General features: G+C 36.3%; 1 protein-coding gene across 1 annotated transcript in view; it reads left to right on the forward strand.

Annotated features, from left to right (window-relative positions):
- LOC106980266 (zinc finger protein 585A) overlaps positions 1–23,122 on the forward strand; it is a 404,538-nt gene that overhangs the window by 25,374 nt on the left and 356,042 nt on the right. Inside the window, exons 6-7 of the mRNA XM_053210183.1 lie at positions 5,281–6,243; positions 6,328–7,102. Of these exons, the coding sequence (XP_053066158.1) occupies positions 5,281–6,243; positions 6,328–7,102 (1,738 nt within the window). The remainder of the gene's footprint in view (positions 1–5,280; positions 6,244–6,327; positions 7,103–23,122) is intronic.

Here is a 23,122-nt window from a genome sequence, read left to right on the forward strand (position 1 = left end):
GGGAGGGAACCAGACAGGTGAGAAGGGGCCATGCCCCTTTAATGGTTAATCCATGACCCTCTGAAATATTCTTCAAAAATATTTTCTTAAAGATTGTAGACTTTAATAGAGATAATTTCTGTGAACTTCTGAATTCTTTACTAATTTAAGATGTCTTTTCTAGATAACATTCTTCTTTCCTCAGAACTTAAAGGACCAGTTGGCCTTTTTACTTGTGTGCTAGATATCAATATTTCCTAACTCATTTCCATCTTTACTTTGACAGTCATTCTATTATTAGCATCTTCAGTCTCTGCCCACCTTATTACATAGGATCCTTTCCCTTTGCATTCAGATATTCACAGAATTGTAGTTGTTCGGATACTGTTGACGTTTATAGCCCTTTCTACTTTATCTTCTCCTTTCATTGTAAATGCCATAGCATTATATTTTGTACTCATAGGCACATTTCCCAGTGTATTTTTAGCTTTTGCTCTCATACTTTGGTAATGGCTACAACCCTTTTACTCAATAAGTTTTAAAGTCTGTGATACTTTTCTCTTAGCATCCATTTTCTGCTACATTTGTCATGTATTTGTGCACACATTTGTTATACACACATGTATACATACATACTTATATATACATGCATCACATGTAGACAATGCATACATACATTTATACATATATTTCTAGTTTGGTAGATATTGCCAAGTCTTTTTTTGCCCTCCAAGGAAACATTTTTATTTCTACCAAAAATTTCTGCCAACACAGTCTTAGAATTTTAAAAAATTTTTGCCAATTTAATAGGTGAAAAACAATTTATTATAGTTTAAATTTGTATTTCCTTTATTATGGTATTGTCAAGGATGTTTCCATATGCTTAAAAATGGTTTCTTTATAAATGGTTTGTCTTTTGCCCTTTTTTCTGTTGAATTCTTAATTTGTATGAATATATTGATGTGATTAGCCTTTTATTTGTTGTATGTTGTTCCAGTATTTTTTCACAGTTGGTCATTCCTCTTTGAAGTACTCTTTGCCACCCTAAGTTTCTTTAATATTCATTTAGTTAAAATAACAATCTTTTTTACAGGAGATTATCCTGTGATCTTTTCCTTTTATGTGTATGCGTGAATTATGTTTACACATTGCTTAGCAATTACTCATCCTCACATATTTGCCATGAATTTAAATAATTGTTCTAACTTTTTCAGGCTTTGAAGTCAATTTTACACTGGTTTCCTAAATAGAATTTAGAACCCTTTCTTCTTGTTCTGGAATACTTATAATAGCACTGGTGTATAACTCCCTTAAAGTTTTGGTTTATCTTACTTGTTTGCCCATTTGGACCTTTTGGATTATCAAGGGAAAGTGCTTTGATGGCTTTTTTCCATTATTACTTTATAAATTTTACGCAGATGTTTTGTCTCTTTTGGCATTAGTTTTTGACATAATAGGTTGTATTGTTCTAGAAAATTACTTAATTCTGGTTTTCAAGTTAATTTTCACAGAGTTGAACAATGTAATTTCTATAAATATTTAAGTTTGTTCTTTATCTGTAAAGGTTTACCATATACTAAAGTTCCAGGGTAGTCTGTATAACAACTTATTTTATCTGTATTTTCCAATCTGTTGGTATAAAATTACCATAGTATTTTCCTGTTTTGTCCTCATTAATTCTGCACATTCCTCAGCTAACATCATCAGATATTGGCTTTTCTTCATTTTCTCAACACTCTCATTCTGGGACTCCTAAAGATAGAAGCTAGGTCTTTTTTCCTCCATATTTTTTTTTCATTTCCTTTATTATTTTTTGCCTCCTTATTTCTCTATGTGGCCTTCTCAGTAATTACTTCGGATATATCTTCCAAATTACTCTTCTCTCTGCAGCTCCCTATTAACTTATTGGCTTTAAAAAAAAAAAAAAATTCAGTAGCAGTATTTTGTATTTTTAGAAATTCTCCTTTATTTTGTTTCTGGCTTTTTTTCCCCTACATCTTTCTGGCCCTTTCACTTCTGTTGGGATAGTACTTTGGCAACCTAATTGTACCTTCTTCAAAATCTTTTGCTTAATTAAGCTCTTTTTTCCCTAACTGAAGTGACCCAAAAGCTTAGTATTCTGCCTTCTTTTCTACATTTGTAATCTGCAACCAACTCTCTAACTTTACCTGCTTTACAATTTCACAGTAATTTTTCCCTTCCTTTATTATCAGTCTGGCAGAGAGAGAGAAAAATCTCCATTTTCCCATCTCGGATCTAAGAAGCAACAGGGAACTGAATGTAATCCTTCAGTACGTAGACTTGCACTTATTCTCTCTATGCTGAGCCAGTTCCTTTTCTCTGTATTCCTCTGCCTCATGTCCCTGACTCTACAGCATGTCTGCTTCGTTTTTTTTTCTCTTTTAAATGTTTGTTTATTTTGTGTGTGTGTGTGTGAGAGAGAGAGAGAGAGACACTGAGCAAGCAGGGGAGGGGGAGGGGGGGGAGAGAGAGAATCCCAAGCTGAGCATGGAGCCTGACACAGGGCTTGGCTCGATCCCACAACAGTGAGATCATAACTTGAGCCTAAATGAAGAGTTGGATGCTTAACCTGACTGAGCCATGCAACCGCCACTCTGCTTTCATTTCTTAAGAGATCCTCCATCTCCTTTAGGGTAGAGTGGTCTTTGTCTTTGTTAGTTGATATGTTTTTCCTTCTTTATCTCACATTGGTGTGCTTGGGAGTGGGATGAAATAAATTCATGTATTTCTTCTACTGTATTTAAGCTCAATTTTTCACTCTTTGTTTTCCCTTCTGCTCACAGTACATATGTATTCCTTATCCAGTCATGCTAAGTAGGCTCTTCCAGTTTTATGTTCCAGCTCTCTGATCCAATTTTAACCTGCCCTTTTTTTTCTCACTTTATTACTGCAGTATTCAGAACAACTTTATTTACTTTTTAAAATACATAATATGTGCTTATAGTACAAAAGGACACATTAAAAAGTAGTTATTCTCTTATACATTTCCTAAGGTGACAACCGCTATCTTCATTTTCCTTTGAGCTGTTACTTACCTGTATTTTCAAACATTTTTATTGAAATTAGGTTAGCTTGTGAGTAAGTGTGATTTTCAGTATTGAATGTTCTTTTCCAGCAATGTGATAATGCCTTTATTCTTAGCTTCCTAGAGCTGCCATAACAAAGTACAACACATTGGGTGGCTTAGAATAACAGGAATTTAGGGGCATCTGGGTGACTCAGTCAGGTTAAGCATCTGACTTCTGCTCAGGTCAGGATCTTGTGGTTCACGAGTTCAAGCCCCACATTGGGCTCTGTGTTGACAGCTCAGACCCTGGAGACTGCTTCAGATTCTGTGTCTCTCTCTCTGCCCCTCTCCCACTCACACTGTCTCTCAAGAATGAATAAACGTTAAAAAAAATAATTAAAAAAAAAAGAATAAGAGGAATTTATTCTCACAGTTTTGGAGGCTTAAAAATACTAAATCGAGGTGTTGGCAGGCCATGCACCATCTGAAGCCTGTAGTGGAAGGACCCTTCCTTCGTGTCTTTCAGCTTCTAGTAGCCCCAGACATTCCTTGGCTTGTGATACCATAACTCCAGTCTGTGTCTTTATTTTCACATGGTGTTCTGTGTTTCTGTCTTTCACATTGAATCCTTTTTTGCAAGAACACCAGTCATAGTAGATTGAGTCACCCTAACTCCAGAATGACCTCATTTTAACTAATTGCATCTGCAGTGATCCTCTTTCCAAATAACTTCACATTCTGAGGTATGGGCATTAGGAGTTCAACATATCTTTTTTGTGGTACATTCAGTTCAGCCCATAACACCTTTCCATTTGGTCACATCTGTGTGTGCATTTTAGTTTTCTGTAATTTTGCAACATTTCTTATTAAATTTGTTCACATATTTTTCATATTTTTTGTTGTGATTATGATTCTTATGTTTTCTAAATAGTTGTGTATATATGAATGTTGAAACTAAATATTAATTTCCTATATATAGTGAATATAATGAAGTTTTTATATTTTATAATGATTTTTCACTCTTGATTTTGTAGGTAAATTGTTTTATTGTTGACCAAAATGTTAATCTTATACTTTCCAAGTTTTTATACCTCTGATTTCTTCTTCTGTTAATGCACTATCCAGTACTGTAGTGGTGGTAGTACTAACTTTAATGTAGTACTTTGGGATATTCCTTTTTGTGGAGGGGGGGGATTTTTCTTATTAAAAATTGTGATTTAAGTGTACTGTAAGTGTTTAAGCTGTACTGTACTTTTTCTGAAGTTAAATAAGTAGTCCCATTTTTTGAAGGTTTCTTTATGGAAATAGATATTTAGTTTTATAACTTTTAAATATACCTTTGGAAATGATTACTTGATTTTTTACTTTTGACCTATTAATGTATTTGCTGATTAGAAACAGATTTTTCTAGTAGCAAAACATATATATGTACTTGGAAAAAAACCTACTCAGTTATGATGTATCTTATATTTAATGTGCTCTAGGTCACTTTTTTTTCCTTCTGGGTCATTTTGATATTTTAGGTAGAATTTTTACATTGATATTCATAAGTAAAATTGGTATATAGTTTGCTTTTTTGGTTGTCATCTTTGTCAGATTTTGGTGTTAATGTTATGTTTGTTTCACATGCACAAAAATGGGAATTCTCCTTTTTTTTTCTTTTACAACATTCTGCAGAGCATGAAAGCAAATGTCCCCTAAATGTTTGTTCAAATGCCCATGTGAACCTCTCTGGACCTTTTGATTTGTTTTGTTTTTGAGGGATTGCTTTTTTGTATTTTTCTGTTCATTTTGTGGAAGTTGGTTTATATAGGTTTCTACCTCTTACAGGTACAGTTTTGGTAATTTGCATTTTCCAGAAAATTACTTATGTCAAGCAGTTTATAAAGTTATCTTTTTAATAGAGTCCTGCAAAATAGTTTTATGATTTTTAACTTCCTGTTTTTGTTTTTTCCTGTGTCATTTCTAACTTTATTTGTACATCTGCATTCTTCCTTTTATTTATGCAACAGTTTATCTGTTTTGTTTCAGATCCCATTTTTAAACACAATCAAAGCTATTTGTATTCCTAACTATCTTCCTCCACTCGTATTTTTCCTGGAATTTCCTAAAGCTAAGGAAATAGGAGATACATGCACTTGGAATTTGCTTTATAATGGGAAACTACGTCTTAAACCAAGAATCAATCCCATAATAGCATATTTTCTGAAATTTTCTTCACGTTACAATACTGGAAAATATTTCAAGTGATATTTATTTGCAATCTGTTTTAGGAGAAGTATGGGGAATTGATGAGCATCAGAAAATCCAGGACAGACTTTTGACACAATTTGAAGATAAATTCACAAAAACACTGACTGAAGAAAAAGTCATTGAATGTCATAAGAAATTTGCCAGTGCATTTCCTCTTAACTTGGACTTTTTTCCTTCCAGTCACAATCTCTATGAATATGACTTATTTGGAAAGTGTTTAGAACATAATAATTTTGACTGTCATAATAGTGATAGAATCTTTATAAGAAAGGAACATTCTGAATATAATGAACCTATGAAATCATTTGTCATTAATCCATCCCATCTTGTAGTAACCCCCTTTAAATGTAATCACTGTGGGAAAGGATTCAGTCAAACTTTGGACCTCATCAGACACCTCAGAATTCATACTGGAGAGAAACCCTATGAATGTAAAAACTGTAGAAAAGCCTTCAGCCACAAGGAAAAACTCATTAAACATCATAAAACTCATAGTAGGGAGCAGTCTTATGAATGTAATGAATGTGGGAAAGCTTTCATTAAAATGTCAAATCTCATTAGGCATCAAAGAATTCATACTGGGGAGAAACCCTATGCATGTAAGGAATGTGGGAAATCCTTCAGCCAGAAATCCAATCTCATTGATCATGAAAAAATTCATACTGGAGAGAAACCTTATGAATGTAATGAGTGTGGGAAAGCATTCAGTCAGAAGCAAAGCCTCACTGCACATCAGAAAGTTCATACTGGGGAGAAACCTTATGCATGTAATGAATGTGGTAAAGCCTTCCCTCGAATTGCATCCCTTGCTCTTCACATGAGAAGTCATACAGGAGAAAAACCTTATAAATGTGATAAATGTGGAAAAGCTTTCTCTCAATTTTCCATGCTTATTATACATGTAAGAATTCATACGGGTGAGAAACCCTATGAATGTAATGAATGTGGAAAATCCTTCTCTCAAAGTTCAGCCCTTACTGTACATATGAGAAGTCATACTGGTGAAAAACCTTATGAGTGTAAGGAATGTAGAAAAGCCTTCAGCCACAAGAAAAACTTCATTACACACCAGAAGATTCATACTAGAGAGAAACCTTATGAATGTAATGAATGTGGGAAAGCTTTCATTCAAATGTCAAATCTCGTTAGACACCAGAGAATTCACACTGGAGAAAAACCGTACATATGTAAGGAATGTGGCAAAGCCTTTAGCCAGAAATCAAATCTCATTGCACATGAAAAAATTCATTCTGGAGAGAAACCCTATGAATGTAATGAATGTGGTAAAGCCTTCAGCCAAAAGCAAAACTTTATTACACATCAGAAAGTTCACACTGGAGAGAAACCTTATGATTGTAATGAATGTGGTAAAGCCTTTTCTCAAATTGCATCCCTTACTCTTCATCTGAGAAGTCACACAGGAGAAAAGCCTTATGAATGTGATAAGTGTGGGAAAGCCTTCTCTCAGTGCTCATTGCTCAACTTACATATGAGGAGTCATACTGGTGAGAAGCCCTATGTATGTAATGAATGTGGAAAAGCTTTCTCTCAAAGAACTTCTCTTATTGTGCACATGAGAGGCCATACAGGTGAGAAACCCTATGAATGTAATAAATGTGGAAAAGCCTTCTCCCAAAGCTCATCCCTTACTATACATATACGAGGTCATACAGGTGAGAAGCCCTTTGACTGTAGTAAATGTGGAAAAGCCTTCTCTCAAATCTCATCTCTTACACTTCATATGAGAAAACATACAGGTGAGAAGCCTTATCATTGTTATGAGTGTGGTAAGGCTTTCAGCCAAAAGTCACACCTTGTTAGACACCAGAGAATTCATACTCAGTAGAACACTATGAATATTGTGAATATGGAAAAGCCTTTAGAAAGAATTAGCATCTCCTTTCACATAATCAGTTCTAGAACAGAAAACTATGACTGTGGAAAGCCTTTTTGAAGAAGTCACACATTTATGAAACAAGGAGTATTTTTACCAAGGTGACAAATTGTGAAACAAAAAAGCTGAACATCAAAAACCTTCACAGATATCTAAAGATATTTATTCAGCATTCTTATTAAAATGTGAAACAAGATATCTACTATCAGCATATCAATATTACAATTGAGCTCCTAGCCAATGTGTTAAGTAAGAAGATTGGCGGAAAAGAGAAGCTATAAAAATAACCTCTTACACAAGAAATATTTGATTCAAAAATATGTTGATATAAAATGTCTAAGGATAAACACAACAGTGAATTACCAGGCACACACATATACATATAAAGTTATAAAACATTTTCAAGGGCACAAAATAACACCTGAAATTTTGAGAAAAATAACATTGTCTGAAAAAGGTGACATTTTTAAAAACAAAAATTCTCTCATCTCTAAGGTATTTCCACTCAAAGTTTTCGCTAATTATATTTTAAGAATTTCGCAAACTGATTTAAAGTTTTACATAGGAATATGAAGGACCACAAATAGCAGAGACAACAGTGAAAAAAGAGAAGGCACAGTCTACTAGATAGCATCACGTACTTTTATTTAAAGCTGGTGTCTAAATGTGTTCTTGTTAAGTAAATTAGCAGATACAAGGATTGGAGAAAGGAGATACGGAAATTTTGTGTATGATAGTGCTACTGAAGTCACTGGAGAAAGAATGGCCTATTCAATAAATGGAAGATTCATATGAACAAAAAATGATAGCTCTCTATACCATATACAAAAATAAACTCCAGATAGATTGAAGACCAGAATATAAAAAGCAAAATTCTAAAACTATGATGAAAGTAAAATAGATTTATTATTTTAGAGTAAAAGGATTACTCTAAGAACACATAAATATGAAGCTGTCATTTCTCTTTTGGTGTATTGGCTTCAGAGGCACACATACAGAGGCACGAGATACACATCTCTGTTCACTGCATTGTGGTTTGTATTACACTAAATTGGACATAAATTCTCAGTAGAATGATAAATTAATACCACGTAATTATTGCTATGATAGAATACAATATTTAGAAGGTATAAATGTGACATATAGTTACGTAGATCACAATATATAATATTGAGAGGAAAAAGCAAAATGTACAATGAGAAGATGTAACATTTGTATAAGTTTAATAAAATAATGCAAAGAACAGTACTGTGTATTGGTCATAAATCCACATACGACATTGGTTGCCTTTCAGGAAATGGGAGGGGTTTAGATGGAATTGTTATATTTACCTGTAACGTTTCTTTAATAAAAAGGAAAGCAAATATAATGGTGGTAACAAATCAGGTTGTCAAGATTATGTTGCTATTTTTGTATTCTTTTTTGCCTTTCCTTATTTTCCTAATTTCTCTAAAATAAGAACCAAAATGGCACACGACCTATAGAAACAACTTGAAAATGGATTCTTTATGGTCAAAACTAAAATTTGTAGGAAATTCTCTTTACTGATACACAAACAAAACCTGAATTAAGATGACACTTTGCTTACCCTCTCCTCACAATGTTGATTCAGTGTGTGTGTGTGTGTGTGTGTGTGTTGATGCCAATTTTAAAATTGTTTATTTCAAACACAAATTCTTCCTTAGCTGAAGGCAGTGAAGAAACTAAAGAAATAGTTAATTGTTGGAATAACTAGCTCTCCACTTGGGGAAAAAAAACCAAAACCTATATTTGGCTTGGTTTCAGATTGAGTAGGGGCCATTCATACCTACTGTAAAATGTGAATAATGTTCTGACATGTCAAGCAAGCCAAGGATAGATGCCTGCATCAGACCAGAGGGAATTTTCGCATATCTCAACAAAGCTTTATTTGGTTTCTGAATCCTTAAATGGTCATGCACATGCTGGTGATTTTATATGTGTGATGTACGTGCCCAGTGGGTGTGAAAGCTCTTCTTGTACCACATCTAAAATGTTATATATTCAGACCTGTCAAATATATGTGGAACTCAAATTAACTTTTCTGTGAATAGCTCATTCATATATTTTGTCTGTTTGTTTTCTACTGGGACTTTCAAAAGATGTTTTTATTTAGAAATACAGGTTTATAGGAAGTTGCAGAAACAATACCCTATAGTACTGTTTAGCTTGTGTGCCCTATGTCCGATTTTCCCTAATGTTAAATCTTGCATAACTACAGTGCAATATCAAATTTAACAGTGGCACAATCTGTACGTTAGTAGATTTCACTGGTTTTGCATGTGCTTGTGTGTGTTAATGTAGTTCTATACAATTTTATCTCCTAACTGCCACTCCCAATTTTTTCTCTGCCACCACAATCAACATACAGAACTTCTGACACCACAAATATTCCTTGTTCTGTCCCTTTGTAGTCACACCCATAACCCTTTTCCCCTCTGTGCTTCCCACTCCTTACCTTTGGCAAGCACTAATATATAATCTCAAGATTATTATATTCTATAATATACTGTTTAATATCAAGAGTGTTTTATAAATGGAACCTACACTATATAACCTTTTGAGATTGGTGTTTTTTATTCAACCTGATGCCCTGAGATAAATCCCAGTTATTACAGGTAAAATTTTTCTGGTTTTAAAATTTCTCAAGTAGTTTTCCATGGTATCAATATACCATGGTTTCTCTAACCATCGAGCCTTTGAAAGACATTTGCATTTCCAGCTTTGGGTAATTACAAAAACCTGCTATGAACATTCATCTGTCATTTGGTTGTTTTGTTCTATTTTGTTCCTCTGTCACTTTTCATGCCTTACTGTGGGTTACTTCAGCATATTTTTTTAGAATTCTACTTTAGAGTTCTTGAGTGTATCTCTATGGATTTTTTAGTAGTTGTTCTAGGTATTAACATCATACATATATAACTTCCACAATCTACTGTCATTCAACCAGTTCAAAACCTTATCTCAACTAAGATTCTTTATTTTCCCCCTTTATTATTATATAATTGTACCAGGTATTTCCGCTATATACCATAAGAACTATATGAGACAGTGTTAACCATTTTTTGCTTTAACCATCTAGCATAATTTAGGAAACCACAGGAGAAAGGTATTCTATTAAATGTACCCATATCTTTACTGTTTCTGTTCTATCCTCATTCCAGATGTTCTATACTCCTTCATCATTTCTGCTGAAAGAATTTCCGTCAGCCACTCTTTTAGTATAGGTCTCCTGGCAACAAAAAGACTATCTTAGTTATCCTTTGTCTGAGTATGTTTTCATTTCACCTTCATTCCTAAAGGATGTTTTTTTGCTGGTAGAGAATTCTGGTTGACAGATGTTTCAGTACTTGAAAAAGGGGCCACTTCACTTTCACCTTTTTTTTTTTCTGATAAGAAATCTCTTATCTGAACCATTCCTCTATAGGAGGAATGTGTCATTTCTAACTGCTTTCAAAAATTGTTTCTAGTCTTCAGTATTCTTAAGTTTGATTATCATGTATCTCAGCATGAATTTCTTTGGGTTTATACTGTTTAGGGTTTGCTCAGCTTCTTGAATCTGAAGACTTAGGTTTGTTGCCACAGTTGAGGAATTTTCTGCTGTTGTTTCTTTTACTGCTTTTCCAGCCTCATACTTTTTATCCTTCCCTTGTAAGACAACATGTTTTTCCTCTTGTTGTTCATATTAGGTAATTTATTTTGTTCTATCTTCAAGTTCACTGATACTTTCCTCTGTACTCTCCATTCTACTCCTGAACACATCCATTGAGTCTTTTGGTTACTGTAATTTTCATTTCAAATTATTTCATGTTCTTTATATTTTTCTTTGTTGAGCTTTTTTTTCATTTGTTTCAAGTGTGTACATGATTTGTTCACCTGAAGCACTTTTATGATGGTTGCTTTAAATTCCTTGCCAAATAACTCTAGTTACCTTAGTATTGATGTCTCTTGATTGTCTTCTCATTAAGCTTGAGATTTTCCTATTCCTTGATATGATGTATGAATGATTTTCATTTTTATCCTGGACATTTTGTGTGTTGTGTTCTGAGACTCTAGCTCCTACTTAACCTCCTTTCTGCAGGTAAGTTTAGGCATAGCTTTAGTGTACAGGTGGGTGTGGATGTTCCTGCTGAGCCCCCACTGACTCAACCCAAGCAAAAGTGGAGCACTGATACCCACTTCATTTTCAGTGGGTAGGGATAGAAGTTCACCTCCCCATTCAGCCCAGCTAAAACAGAGGTGTGGAGGATGGAGAGGAAACAGTGATAACACCACACCTTGTTGCTAGAGCTTGTTGGGTAGGAATAGAAACTGAATTCTGCACTGGGCTCTGATAAAGGGGAGGGTGAAACGCTGATTGCTTTTTTTTTTTTTTTTTTTTTTTTCTTAATTGAAATGGCCAGAGCTACAACTGAGCTGAGTTGTTAGGATTTGAATCCCTTGTGCAGAAGATACATGAATGTCCCAACAGGTACATGAAAAGATGCTCAACATCACTAGTAATTAAGGAAATGGAAATCAAAACCACAATGAGATAATACTTCACTCCTGTTAGAATGGCTATCATCAAAAAGACGAGATAAATGCTGGCAAGGATGTGGAGAAAGGGGAACACTTGTGCGCTGTTGGTGGTATCATAATTGGTATGGCCACTATGCAAAACAGTATGCAGTTTTTTAAAAAACAACAACTGTATAATCCAGCAATTCTATTTCTGGGAATATATCCAACGGAAACAAAAACCCTATGTTGAAGAGGTATGTGCACTCCCATGTTCATACCAAGATAAGGGAACAAGCTAAGTGTATGGATTGGATGGATGAACTGGATAATGAATTTGTGGTGCGTGCACACATACGCACAGTGGAATACTGAGCCATAAGAAAGGAAATCCAAAAGAAGGAAATCCTGCCATTTGTGACAACATGGATGGACCTTGAGAGCATTTTGCTAAGTGAAGTCAAATGAGAAAGACAAATACCATACGATCACACTTATCTGTGGGATCTAAAAAATAAAAACAAAAAAACTCCTAGAAAAGGAGGTCAGTTTGTGGTTACCAGAGGCGAGGAACAGGGCAAAGAGGAATTGAATAAAGGTGGCCAAAAAATACAAACTTCCAGTTGTAAGATAAGTACTAGGGATGTAATGTACATGAAGACTACAGTTAACACTGCTATATGGTTTTATTTTTAAGTCTGAGAGAGTGGCAGAGGGGCAGAAAGAGATGGGGTGAGAGAGAATCCCAAGCAAGCTCTGCACTGTCAGTGCAGAGCCTGATGTGAGGCTCAAATTCATGAACTGTGAGATGCGATGAGGACCTGAGCCGAAGTCAGACAGTTAACCAACAGAGCCACCCAGGCTCTCCTGCTATATATTTTAAAGTTAAGAGAGTAGATCCTAAAAGTTCTCATCGCAGTTTTTTTTTTCTTACCTATAGAAGTGTTGTTTCACAACATAGGTAAGTTCATTATGCTTTATATCTTAAACTTATACGTGCAGTGTGCTGACTGTATCGCAATAAAATGGAGGGGGAAGAATTTCCATTTTCTAGTTAATAATCTGGGTAAGTAGATATTTTCAGTAGATACTTTTAATTCAGCTTCATTTCCCTGTTCTTTATCAAAATCAAATAAAAAGCCAACCAGAAGACAAACCAAATGTATGATTTGCAAACATTTTCTCCTATTCTGTATGTTTTCATTTTGACAAAGTCCTTTCATAGACAAAAGTTTGTAGTTTTTATGAACTCCAATTTGTCTTTTTTTGCTTTTGGTGTCAGATCTAAAAATCAATGGACAGATCCAACATAAGGAAGATTTACTTCTGTTTTCTAAGAGTTTTATACTTTCATTCTTTTTTCCCCTTCTGATTAAATTGAAGAATAATTGACATACAATGTTAGTTTCAGATGTACAACATAGTGATTCAATATTTATATACATGACAAAATGGTCACCCCTGTAATCTAGTTATTATCTGTCACAATACAAAATTCTTACGGTATTATTGACTATGTTCCCTATGCTGTACATTACATCCCATCTTATTTTAGAACTGAAAAATTGTACTTAAGACCCTTCACTATTTTGTCCAAACTACATTCTGCCCACTAACCATCAGTTCTCCATATCTATGAGTGTTTATTTCTATTTTTTGTTTTTTTTATATTTCACCTAGAAGTGAAATAATACAGTATTTTTTTCTGTCTGACTTATCTCTCTTAGCATGATATCATCTAGGTCTGTCCATGTTGTCACAGTTGGCAATTTTGTTCTTTTTTATGGCCAAGTAACATTCTGTTGTATACAAACCATGATCTTTATCCATTCCTCCATCAATAGACATTTAGGTTATTTCCATATTATGGCTATTATAAATAATTCTGTGATGAGCGTAAGGGTACAAATATCTTTTTGGGTTGATACATTCATTTTCTTCAAGTAATTACCTACTACTAGATTTTATGGTAGTTCTATTTTTAAATTTTAGAGGACCTACACAGTATTTCCCATAGTGACTACACCAATTTACATTCCCACCAACAGTGCATAAGGGCCCCCTTTTCTCCATATCTTTACCAACACTTGTCTTTATATATATATATATATATATATATATATATATATATATATATATGCGCCATTCTGATAGGTAGATACAAAGTAATATAACATTGTGGTTTTTATTTGCATTTCCCTGATGGTTAAGTGATGTTGAGCATGTTTTCATGTGTCATCTTCCTTGGGAAAATGCCTATTCAGATTTTCTGCCCTCTTTTAATTGGATTATTTTTATACTGAGTTGTATGAGATTTTTAGATATTTTGAATGTTAACTGTTTAATGGATATACTACTGACAAATAACTTCTTCCATTCAGTAGGTTGCTTTTTCTTTTTATTGATGGTTTCCTATGCTATGCAATAGCTTTTTGGTTTGATGTAGTCCATTTTTATATTTTTGTTGTCCTTGCCTAAAGAGATCCAGAAAGGGATTGCTAAGACTGGTGTCAGAGTTTACTGCCTGTGTTTTCTTCTAGGAATTTTATGGTATCAGGTCTCAAATTTAAGTCTTTAATCCATTTTGATTTTATTTCTGTATATGGTATAAGAAAACTGGTGCAGTTTTCCCCACATCATTTATAAAAGAGACTTTTTGCCATTGTATATTCTTGCCTCCTGTATCATAGATTAATCGACAATATTAACCTGGGTATATTTCTATCTATCTGTATTGTTCCACTGATATATATGTCTGTTTTTGTGCCAGTATCATTCTATTTTGATTACTATAGCTTGGTAGTATAGCTAGAAATCAGTATACCTCCAGCTTTCTCAAGATTGCTTTGGATGTTTTGGGGTGTTTTGTGGTTCTTCTCAAATGTTAGAATCATTTGTTCTAGTTTTGTGCAAACCACCATTGACATTTGGGTATAGATTCTTCCAATCCACAAGCATAGTATTTTCCCCTTGTTTGTGTCATCTTCAGTTTCTTTTATTTTTTTAATGTTTTTTATTTATTTTTGAGAGAGAGAGGGAGACAGTGTGCGAGCAGGGGAGGGGCAGAGAGAGAGGGAGACAGAGAATCTGAAGCAGGCTCCAGGCTCTGAACTGTCAGCACAGAGCTCGACACTCAGGAGCCGTGAGATTGTGACCTGGGCCGAAGTCAGACGTTTAATTGACTGAGCCACCCAGGCGCCCCATCTTCAGTTTCTTTCATCAGTGTCTTACAGTTTTCAGAGTACAGGTCTTTCATCTCCTTGGATAAATTTATTCCTAGGTACTTTATTCTTTTTCATGCAATTGTAAATGAGACTATTAATTTTTTTCTGATAATTAGCATATAGATAGCCAACAGATTTTTGTATACTCATCTTTTTTTTTTTTTTTTTAGATTTTTGTATATTCATTTGTATCCTGCAACTTCACTGAATTCATTTATTAGTTTTTTGGTGGAGTTTTAGGATTTTCCATATATAGAATAATGTCATCTGCAAGTAGTGATGGTTTAACTTCTTCCTTTCTGATTTAGATGCCTTTTAGTTTTCTTGCCTAATTACTGTGGCTAGGATTTCCAATATTATCATGAATAAAAGTGGTGAGAGTGGGCATCCTTGTCCTCTTCCTGATCTCAGAGGAAAGCTTTTAGCTTTTCACCACTGAATATGATGTTAGTTGTGGTCTGTCATATATAGCCTTTATTATGTTGATGTCCATTCCCTGTATAATGAACACTTCGTTGAGAGTTTGTATCATAAATGTATAATGAATTTTGTCAGATGCTTTTTCTGGATCTGTTGACAATCTCATGATTTTTATCCTTTGTTTTCTTAATATGGTATATCACATTGATTTGCACATATGGAACCATCTACTTGATCATGGTGTATGATTCTTTTAATGTATTTTTGAATTCAGTTTGCCAGTATTTTATTGAGGATTTTAGCATCCTTGCTCATCAGGGATAATTGCTGCTAACTTCCTTCCTTTCTTACTTCCTTCCTTCCCCCCACCCCTTTCCCTCCTGACTGGTTTAGGTATCAGTATAATGCTGGTTTCATAGAATGAGTTTGGAATCTTTCCTTCCTTTTGTTTCTGGAGGTGGGCCTGTATTGATATAAACTTTTCTTACAACAGTTTTTGCTGCATTCCACAGATTTTGAGTACTGTGTTTTCATTTCTATTTGCCTTAACGTATTTTTAAATTTCCTCTTTGATTTCTTTGTTGATCCATTGGTTTAATAGCCATGTTGTTTTGTCTCCACATATTGTTTCTTCAGTTTTCCTCTTCTACTTAATTTCTAGTTTCATACCATTGTGGTTGGTAAAGATGCTTCATTTGTCTTCAATCTTTTAAATGTACTGAGCCTTGTTTTCTGCCCTAAAATGTGATTTATCCTGGAGAATGTTCCATGTGCACTTGAGAAGAATGTGTATTCTGGAGTGGCATATCCTGTATGTATCTGTTAAATCCATCTGTTCTAATGTGTTTAAGGCTAATGCTTGTTTTTTTGTTTGTTCTTTTTTTTTTTTTTGTAATATGTGAAATTTATTGTCAAACTGGTTTCCATACAACACCCAGTGCTCATCCCAAAAGATGCCCTCTTCAATACCCATCACCCACCCCCCCCTCCCTCCCACCCCCCCATCAACCCTCAGTTTGTTCTCAGTTTTTAAGAGTCTCTTATGCTTTGGCTCTCTCCCACTCTAACCTCTTTTTTTTTTTCCTTCCCCTCCCCCATGGGTTCCTGTTAAGTTTCTCAGGATCCACATACGAGTGAACACATATGGTATCTGTCTTTCTCTGTATGGCTTATTTCACTTAGCATCACATTCTCCAGTTCCATCCACGTTGCTACAAAGGGCCATATTTCATTCTTTCTCGTTGCCACGTAGTACTCCATCGTGTATATAAACCACAATTTCTTTATCCATTCATCAGTTGATGGACATTTAGGCTTTTTCCACAATTTGGCTATTGTTGAGAGTGCTGCTATAAACATTGTGGTACAAGTGCCCCTATGCATCAGTACTCCTGTATCCCTTGGGTAAATTCCTAGCAGTGCTACTGCTGGGTCATAGGGTAGGTCTATTTTTAATTTTTTGAGGAACCTCCACACTGTTTCCCAGAGTGGCTGCACCAGTTTGCATTCCCACCAACACTGCGAGAGGATTCCCGTTACTCCACATCCTCTCCTGCATCTATAGTCTCCTGATTTGTTCATTTTGGCCACTCTGACTGGCGTGAAGTGATATCTGAGTGTGGTTTTGATTTGTATTTCCCTGATGAGGAGCGACATTGAGCATCTTCTCATGTGCCTGTTGGCCATCAGGCTGTCTTCTTTAGAGAAGTGTCTATTCATGTTTTCTGCCCATTTCTTCACTGGATTATTTGTTTTTCGGGTGTGGAGTTTGGTGAGCTCTTTATAGATTTTGGATACTCGCCCTTTGTCCGATATGTCATTTGCAAATATCTTTTCCCATTCCGTTGGTTGCCTTTTAGTTGATTTTTTCCTTTGCTGTGCAGAAGCTTTTTATCTTCATGAGGTCCCAATAGTTCATTTTTGCTTTTGATTCCCTTGCCTTTGGGGATGTGTCAAGTAAGAAATTGCTACGGCTGAGGTCAGAGAGGTCTTTTCCTGCTTTCTCCTAGAGGGTTTTGATGGTTTCCTGTCTCACATTCAGGTCCTTTATCCATTTTGAGTTTATTTTTGTGAATGGTGTGAGAAAGTGGTCTAGTTCCAACCTTCTGCATGTTGCTGTCCAGTTCTCCCAGCACCATTTGTTAAAGAGACTGTCTTTTTTCCATTGGATATTCTTTCCTGCTTTGTCAAAGATTGGTTGGCCATACTTTTGTGGGTCTAGTTCTGGGGTTTCTATTCTATTCCATTGGTCTATGTGTCTGTTTTTGTGCCAATACCATGCTGTCTTGATGATGACAGCTTTGTAGTAGAAGCTGAAGTCTGGGATTGTGATGCCTCCTGCTTTGGTCTTCTTCTTCAAAATTACTTTGGCTATTCGGGGCCTTTTGTGGTTCCATATGAATTTTAGGATTGCTTGTTCTAGCTTCGAGAAGAATGCTGGTGCAATTTTAATTGGGATTGCATTGAATGTGTAGACAGCTTTGGGTAGTATTGACATTTTGACAATATTTATTCTTCCAACCCATGAGCACGGAATGTTTTTCCATTTCTTTATATCTTCTTCAGTTTCCTTCATAAGCTTTCTATAGTTTTCAGCATACAGATCTTATACATCTTTGGTTAGATTTATTCCCAGGTATTTTATGCTTCTTGGTGCAATTGTGAATGGGATCCATTTCTTTATTTGTCTTTTTGTTGCTTCATTATTAGTGTATAAGAATGCAGCTGATTTCTGTACATTGATTTTTGTATCCTGCAACTTTGCTGAATTCATGTATCAGTTCTAGCAGACTTTTGGTGGAGTCTATCGGATTTTCCACGTATAATATCATGTCATCTGCAAAAAGTGAAAGCTTGACTTCATCTTTGCCAATTTTGATGCCTTTGATTACCTTTTGTTGTCTGATTGCTGATGCTAGAACTTCCAACACTATATTAAACAACAGTGGTGAGAGTGGACATCCCTGTCGTGTTCCTGATCTCAGGGGGAAAGCTTTTAGTTTTTCCCCATTGAGGATGATGTTAGCTGTGGGCTTTTCATAAATGGCTTTTATGATGTTTAAGTATGTTCCTTCTCTCACGACTTTTTTGAGGGTTTTTATTAAGATGCTGAATTTTGTCAAATGCTATTTCTGCATTGATTGACAGGATCATATGGTTCTTTTCTTTTCTTTTATTAATGTGATGTATCACGTTGATTGATTTGCGAATGTTGAACCAGCCCTGCATCCCAGGAATGAATCCCACTTGATCATGGTGAATAATTCTTTTTATATGCTGTTGAATTCGATTTGCTAGTATCTTATTGAGAATGTTTGCATCCATATTCATCAGGGATATTGGCCTGTAGTTCTCTTTTTTTTACTGGGTCTCTGTCTGGTTTAGGAATCAAAGTAATACTGACTTCATAGAATGAGTCTGGAAGTTTTCCTTCCCTTTCTATTTTTTCGAATAGCTTGAGAAGGATAGGTATTATCTCTGCTTTAAATGTCTGGTAGAATTCCCCAGGGAAGCCATCTGGTCCTGGACTCTTATTTGTTGGGAGATTTTTGATAACTGATTCAATTTCTTCGCTGGTTATGGGTCTGTTCAAGCTTTCTATTTCCTCCTGTTTGAGTTTTGGAAGTATGTGGGTGTTTAGGAATTTGTCCATTTCTTCCAGGTTGTGCAGTTTGTTGGCATATAATTTTTCATACTATTCCCTGATAACTGCTTGTATTTCTGAGGGATTGGTTGTAATAATTCCATTTTCATTCATGACTTTATCTATTTGGGTCATCTCCCTTTTCTTTTTGAGAAGCCTGGCTAGAGGTTTATCAATTTTGTTTATTTTTTCAAAAAACCAACTCTTGGTTTCATTGATCTGCTCTACAGTTTTTTTAGATTCTATATTGTTTATTTCTGCTCTGATCTTTATTATTTCTCTTCTTCTGCTGGGTTTAGGGTGTCTTTGCTGCTCTGCTTCTATTTCCTTTAGGTGTGCTATTAGATTTTGTATTTGGGATTTTTCTTGTTTCTTGAGATAGGCCTGGGTTGCAGTGTATTCTCCTCTCAGGACTGCCTTCGCTGCATCCCAAAGCGTTTGGATTGTTGTATTTTCATTTTCGTTTGTTTCCATATATTTTTTAATTTCTTCTCTAATGCCTGGTTGACCCATTCATTCTTTAGTAGGGTATTCTTTAACCTCCATGCTTTTGGAGGTTTTCCAGACTTTTTCCTGTGGTTGATTTCAAGCCTCATAGCATTGTGGTCTGAAAGGATGCATGGTATCTCAATTCTTGTATACTTATGAAAGGCCTTTTTGTGACCCAGCATGTGATCTATCTTGGAGAATGCTCCATGTGCACTTGAGAAGAAAGTATATTCTGTTGCTTTGGGATGCAGAGTTCTCAATATATCTGTCAAGTCCATCTGATCCAATGTATCATTCAGGGCCCTTGTTTCTTTATTGACCATGTGTCTAGATGATCTATCCATTGCTGTGAGTGGGGTATTAAAGTCCCCTGCAATTACCACATTCTTGTCAATAAGGTTGCTTATGTTTGTGAGTAATTGTTTTATATATTTGGGGGCTCCCGTATTCGGCACATAGACATTTATAATTGTTAGTTCTTCTTGATGGATAGACCCTGTAATTATTATATAATGCCCTTCTTCATCTCTTGTTACAACCTTTAATTTAAGGTCTAGTTTGTCTGATATAAGTATGGCTACTCCAGCTTTCTTTTGACTTCCAGTAGCATGATAAATAGTTCTCCATCCCCTCACTTTCAGTCTGAAAGCGTCCTCAGGTCTAAAATGAGTCTCTTGTAGACAGCAAATAGATGGGTCTTGTTTTTTTATCCATTCTGATACCCTATGCCTTTTGGTTGGCACATTTAGTCCATTTACATTCAATGTTGTTATAGAAAGATATGGGTTTAGAGTCATTGTGATGTCTGTAAGTTTCATGCTTGTAGCAATGTCTCTTGTACTTTGTCTCACAGGATCCCCCTTAGGATCTCTTGTAGGGCTGGTTTGGTGGTGACGAATTCCTTCAGTTTTTGTTTGTTTGGGAAGACCTTTATCTCTCCTTCTATTCTAAATGACAGATTTGCTGGATAGAGGATTCTCGGCTGCATATTTTTTCTGTTCATCACATTTAAGATTTCCTGCCATTCCTTTCTGGCCTGCCAAGTTTTAGTAGACAGATCCGTCACGAGTCTTATCGGTTTCCCTTTATATGATAGAGCACGTTTATCCCTAGCTGCTTTCAGAATTTTCTCTTTATCCTTGTATCAAGTTTCACTATGATATGTTGTGCAGAAGATCGATTCAAGTTACGTCTGAAGGGAGTTCTCTGTGCCTCTTGGATTTCAATGCCTTTTTCCTTCCCCAGATCAGGGACGTTCTCAGCTATTATTTCTTCAAGTACACCTTCAGCACCTTTCCCTCTCTCTTCCTCCTCTGGAATACCAATTATGCGTAGATTATTTCTCTTTAGTGCATCACTTCTCTAATTTTCCCCTCATACTCCTGGATTTTTTTATCTTTTTCTCAGCTTCTTTTTCCATAATTTTATCTTCTAGCTCATCTATTCTCTCCTCTGCGTCTTCAATCCGACCTGTGGTCAACTCCATTTTATTTTGCAGCTCATTGATAGCATTTTTTAGCTTCTCCTGGCTGTTCCTTAGTCCCTTGATCTCTGTAGCAATAGATTCTCTGCTGTCCTTTATACTGTTTTCAAGCCCAGCAATTAATTTTATGACTATTATTCTAAATTCACTTTCTGTTATGTTGTTTAAATCGTTTTTGATCAGTTTCTTAGCTGTCATTTCTGGAGGTTTTTTTGAGGGGAATTCTTCCGTTTGGTCATTTTGGATAGTCCCTGGAATGGTGCCGAACTGCGGGGCACTTCCCCTGTGCTGTCTTGAATAACTTGCGTTGGTGGGCGAGGCCGCAATCAGACCTGATGTCTGCCCCCAGCCCACTGCCGGGGCCACAGTCAGACTGGTGTGTACCTTCTCTTCCCCTCTCCTAGGGGCTGGATTCACTGTGGGGTGGCATGGCCCATCTGGGCAACTTGCACATTGCCAGGCTTGTGGTGCTGGGGATCTGGCATGTTAGCTGGGGTGGATCAGCAAGGTGCATAGGGGTGGGAGGGGCAGGCTCAGCTCGCTTTTCCTTCAGAGGTCCGCTTCGGGAGGGGCCCTGCGGCACTAGGAGGATGTCAGACCTGCCACCGGAGGGATGGATCCGCAGAAGCACAGCGTTGGGTGTTTGCACAGTGCAAGCAAGTTCCCTGACAGGAACTGGTTCCCTTTGGGATTTGGGCTGGGGGATGGGCGAGGGAGATGGCACTGGTGAGCGTCTTTGTTTCCACCAAGCTGCACTCTGTCATCCGGGGCTCAACAACCCTCCCTCCCATTGTCCTCCAGCCCTCCCACTCCCCAAGTAGAGCTGTTAGCTTATAACCTTCCAGATGTTAAGTCCTGCTTGCTGTCAGAACATACTCCATCCGGCCCCTCCACTTTTGCAAGCCAGACTTGGGGGCTCTGCTTTGCCGGTGGGCTGTCCCTCCACCCCAGCTCCCTCCCGCCAGTCCGTGTAGTGCGCACCACCTCTCCGCCCTTCCTACCCTCTTCCGTGGGCCTCTTGTCTACGTTTGGCTCCGGAGAGCCAAGCTAGTCTTCTGGCGGTTTTCTGGGTTATTTAGGCAGGTGTGGGTGGAATCTAAGTGATTTGCAGGACCGTGGTGAGCCCAGCATCCTACTACGCCGCCATCTTCAAGCCATTTGAGACCTTGCTTGTTTTTTTTTAATTATTTTCTATATGGATGATCTATTCACTGATGTAAGTAGGGTGTTAAAGACCCCTACTATTAGTGTATGGCTGTCCGTTTCTCTCATTGTGTCTGTTTAATATTAGCTTTATATATTTACATACTCCAATGCCGAACACATAAATATATACAAGTGTAATACCTTGTTGGATTGATCCATTTGTTACATAATGCCCTACTTTGTGTCTTGTCACACCTTGGTTTTAAAGACACTTTTGTTCAATGAATATTGCTACCCCAGTATTATTTTCATTTCCATTTGGTAGAATCTTTTCCCAACCATTTTGCTTTAGTCTGTAACTTTTATAACTGAAGTAAGTCTCTTGTAGGCAGAATGTAGGTTGGTCTTGATTTTTAATCCATTCAGCCACCTTATCTCTTGATTGGAGCATTTATTCCATTTACATTTCAAGTAATTATTGACAAGTATATATTTATTGCCATTTTGTTGGGGGTTTTTTGTCGTCGTTTTAGTAGTTCATTTCTTCTTCTCTCCCTTCCCTTCTGATTTAATGACTTTATTTTTTGTTGTTTGCTTATTTATTTATTTATTTTGAGAGAGAGCGAGCGAGCACGAGTAGGGAAGAGGGGCAGAGGGAGAGGGAGAGAGAGAATCCCAAGCAGGCTCCAGTGTGTAACCCAATGTGGGGCTCACTCCCATGACTGTGAGATCATGACCTGAGCCGAAATCAAGAGTCAGATGCTTAGCCGACTAAGCCACCCAGGCGCCTCTTTTAATGCCTTTAGTGTTTTGTTTGAGTTCCTTTCTCTTTAGTTTTGTATACCTTTAGTTTTGGTTTGTGATTACCATGAGGTTCATATATAACAACCTATTATATTTTAGGTTGGTGGTCACTTAAGTTCAAACACATTCTAAAAGTACTACATTTTTTCACACACAACCCCATATATTGTTTATGTCATATTTGTTTTTGTGTGTGTGTGTATACATTAAATACTTTTGCCAATGAGATTTTCTCTTTCAT

The sequence above is a fragment of the Acinonyx jubatus genome, chromosome E2, assembly GCF_027475565.1.
Source record: "Acinonyx jubatus isolate Ajub_Pintada_27869175 chromosome E2, VMU_Ajub_asm_v1.0, whole genome shotgun sequence".
NCBI lineage: Eukaryota > Metazoa > Chordata > Mammalia > Carnivora > Felidae > Acinonyx > Acinonyx jubatus.